Source organism: Spodoptera frugiperda, chromosome 27, assembly GCF_023101765.2.
Source record: "Spodoptera frugiperda isolate SF20-4 chromosome 27, AGI-APGP_CSIRO_Sfru_2.0, whole genome shotgun sequence".
Taxonomy (NCBI): Eukaryota; Metazoa; Arthropoda; class Insecta; order Lepidoptera; family Noctuidae; genus Spodoptera; species Spodoptera frugiperda.
Genome location: NC_064238.1, coordinates 9,119,789 through 9,123,272, shown reverse-complemented (window position 1 = coordinate 9,123,272; position 3,484 = coordinate 9,119,789). Strand labels below are relative to the sequence as shown.

At 34.9% G+C, this 3,484-nt stretch overlaps 1 protein-coding gene across 1 annotated transcript; it reads left to right on the top strand.

The window, feature by feature from the left end:
- Window positions 1–877: 877 nt before the first annotated feature.
- Window positions 878–2,532, top strand: LOC126912607 (lipopolysaccharide-induced tumor necrosis factor-alpha factor homolog). The gene is made up of 2 exons (XM_050705507.1): window positions 878–1,105; window positions 1,456–2,532. Exons 1-2 carry the CDS (start codon window positions 879–881, stop codon window positions 1,553–1,555), a joined length of 327 nt encoding a protein of 108 aa, XP_050561464.1. The 5' UTR covers window position 878; the 3' UTR covers window positions 1,556–2,532.
- Window positions 2,533–3,484: the final 952 nt, after the last annotated feature.

The window sequence follows — 3,484 nt, the reverse complement described above, 5'->3', positions numbered from 1 at the left end:
ATATAATAAATGTTTAACCATCCACATACTGGTTATCTTCAAAAATAGTAGGTAGGTAAACGAAAATATCGACACGTGCCTATGTGACGTCGGTTTAAAAACCTATCTTATACGTAAGTGTAATCGTTTTACTAAGGATTAAGTACCTAAAAAATATAATTTCTGATTATATAATAAGACGTGGTGAACATCTGAAACGTTGTAGATATTATGAAAAGACTTTTTTTATGGAACAGGGCGGTAAACGAGCATACGTATCACCTGGGGCCTGAGTCTGCTATTACAATTGTGGCAGAATGATCGATCATTGGTTTCAAAATTGTCGATTTTGACAAGTTTGGTAGTCTACTAATATAATGGCGTCATTATGACTTTCCAATGGTCAACCACTGACACTCCATTGAAAGAAGATCATCGCCGCCCATGGACACTTAAAACACAAGAGGCGTTAGAAGTGTGTTGACGGCCTTTTAGGGGTTAGGAATTGAAGTGTTGTTGGGAAATTGGGAATTGGGAAGGGGGAATCGGGTCTCCGATAACCTCACTCACATAACGAAACACAACCCAAGCGTTGTTTCACGTCGGTTTTCGGTGAGGCCGTGGTATCACTCCGGTCGAGCCGGCCAATTCGTGCCGAATCATGGTGCTCCCACACTTATATTGATGCTTAGGTAAATTAAATGTATCCGTAAATCCATTGACATAAAATGTGAGTAGGTACTTAATTTGTGTTTTATGCATTGATTGAAGGCGTTATTTGTATATTTGGAATGCGAATTTTAGAAGAAAAAGTAATTAACACCATTTTTACGTCCGTGAGGAGGATATTTGTAAAAATATGTGTTGGAATTTATTCAAGAGTTTTTTTTTCAGAAACTATGGAAGCAAATCCTCCACCCTCATACCCAGGCCAGGCTCAACCAGTCCATGTGAACGTCATCAACGTGCAGCCCGTGGCAGGTCACACTGTGTTGATTGGCCAGCCAGTAGGGACTGTGCCAGCATTGGTCGTCTGCCAATACTGTCGGCACCAGGTCATCACGACGATCGAAAAACAAGCAACTTGCCGAGCACACTTATGGGCCATCTTTTTATTTCTTGCTGGGTAAGTTTATAATATAAATGTATTATAATATATATTTTTGTTAAACCATTTTTCTTCTCTTAAGGTAGTTCAAATTGACGGCATTTAATGAACTTGTCCCCATTTAAGCACTATCTTACCACCTTGTGTGTGGTGTTACCTTCTATTTTCAATTAAATGCTTCTTCTTTATTATTTTTAAATTATTTAATAACTACGAAACCTTTTGTCGTACTTGATACTAGTCAACTATGGTTTATAGATATAATTTCATAAACCACAAACACGTCATTCCATAAGCCAACATCACGTCTTTAATGAAGTCTAAAGCCATGTACTAATAATACCGATATTAATTTCTGTATTTTCCAGATGCTGGCCTTGTATGTGCATACCCTACTGTACTAAAAGGTGCACGAACTTCGACCACTACTGTCCAAACTGCAGAGCTTATATCGGCAGGGGGGACTAAAGACAGACATTTGACCTTGGGATGCAACATGCACTTAAACTGTTTTTGTTTTGGGATCTAGAGTTCTTGGCGAGTCAAAGTTTTGTGTTTTTGTACTGATGGCTGTGTCTCTCTACCATGTAATTTGTAGTTTAATCTTTATTCCATTTCATCCTTTAATTGCTTTTGTATAATAGTTCATAATGGTAAATTCTCATATATACTCGATTGGCAGCTTTATTTTAGTAAATGGAAAGAACAGCCCTAAGTTTAGCCTTGGAATTAAGATTTAAACCATTCACTGCCGAAAGAAAACTTATGAAGGTAAAACCTCCACTAAGCGTCTGTCACAAAGTCTGTCTGTCGTCAGAAATCAACGTGGCCGTTATCGTGTTAAGGTAAACTATACTTGTGATTCCCATTTAGAATAAGAATCACAAGTATAGAGGAAAGTTGACATAAGAGTCAAGATTAAAATAAAAATAGTACCTATTCAAACGTTGGTAGAGATTGGATTTGTATGATATGAAGTTTATAGTTTTGTTATTGTATCTAGTGGTGGTGTAATAATATGGTGAGCAGTGTTAGTAGAATCTAACGAAAAATAGAAGTGTTACTTGTTATACATATTAATTCTGTTTTTATGATTGTCGATGATTATCGATATATTCGAATGCTCAAACTAAATGTGGAAAATAATGTGGAAATTAGATTATTTTATTCATAGTCTGTAATTTTTTTACTATCGTATTATTAATCTGAGATAATAATCTCAAATTAATAATGATATCGATAATAATTAATGCCTTAAAAGTACCTTTTTAATTGTGATAAGGTAGAAATGTACATCAGGTGTTGTCTGTGTCGATAAAAAGAAACAGAAGTGGTTTTTTGTGTACTTACTAACTTATGTAAAAATTATTGATACCAACTAAAAATCACAGTTTACTCACGCATATTAATGTAGAAAAGCTTTACTACTTTCGAGTCACAGAGGACTCTTATGATGATAAGCAGCGTGCGCAGACGCGACGACGACGCGCAGCCAACTGATTTATAGTTACGTGATTTTTTAGTTTTCTCTCAATAATTATTAGAAACATATTATTAAAATCATTAAAATGAATAAATTCATCGAAACGGAGTTTCGTTAAAAAATCTTTTATGTGACGAATTTAAGAAATAATGTACAATGTGCTATACCATTTTATAATCCTTATTAGATGCGCCAACTTTGGTAAAATTTGCCACTACTATTTTTTATTCAGAGTATTTGGTTTCTCTAAAACTGACAATGTTTTCCAATCTAAAGCAGTTGGCTAAAAATTTATGATTCCATATTACTGGAGCACTATTCAGGATAATTTAAGGAAGACGACATACGAAAAAAATTTCTTTTTCACGATTTCACGGACACCCTGTATATATTTAACTTATTATCATAACTTAGTGTGCGCTATATGGCAATAGGTTCACCCCTAATCACATGGGACTTATAAAACGAAAGGGTGTACATTGTACAGTGGCATTATGTACCGTAAGGTGCACCTCTGTCTACGTCGCTTATAATCATAATTTTAGATTTTATGTTATTATAGAAAGATAGGAAGTATATAATGTATAATTAAAATTGATAAACAGGGGAAATACAGCACGTAATAAATAAAACAAAACCAATTATCTGAACAACAGGCGATTATGTATTAATTGGTTAATACAACATATTATATACTTAAACGTTTTTTTATAACATCACGCCTTTAATCCCCGAAGGGGTAGGCAGTGGTGCACATTACGGCACATAATGCCAATGCACACCCACATTGTACAATTATTTATGTTGTAAGTCCCATGTAATAGGTGTTGAGCCTATTGCCATATACCGGACACATTTCCAGATTTCGTGCTACCACTGAGCAATTTTCGAAAAACCGAAAAAAGCCCAGTAAT

Bases quoted from the DNA above. Each gene is read 5' to 3' on its own strand.
- LOC126912607 (XM_050705507.1), top strand. From the start codon at position 879: ATGGAAGCAAATCCTCCACCCTCATACCCAGGCCAGGCTCAACCAGTC. The intron at 1,106-1,455 runs GTAAGTTTATAA...TGTATTTTCCAG, and splicing joins ATCTTTTTATTTCTTGCTGG to ATGCTGGCCTTGTATGTGCA.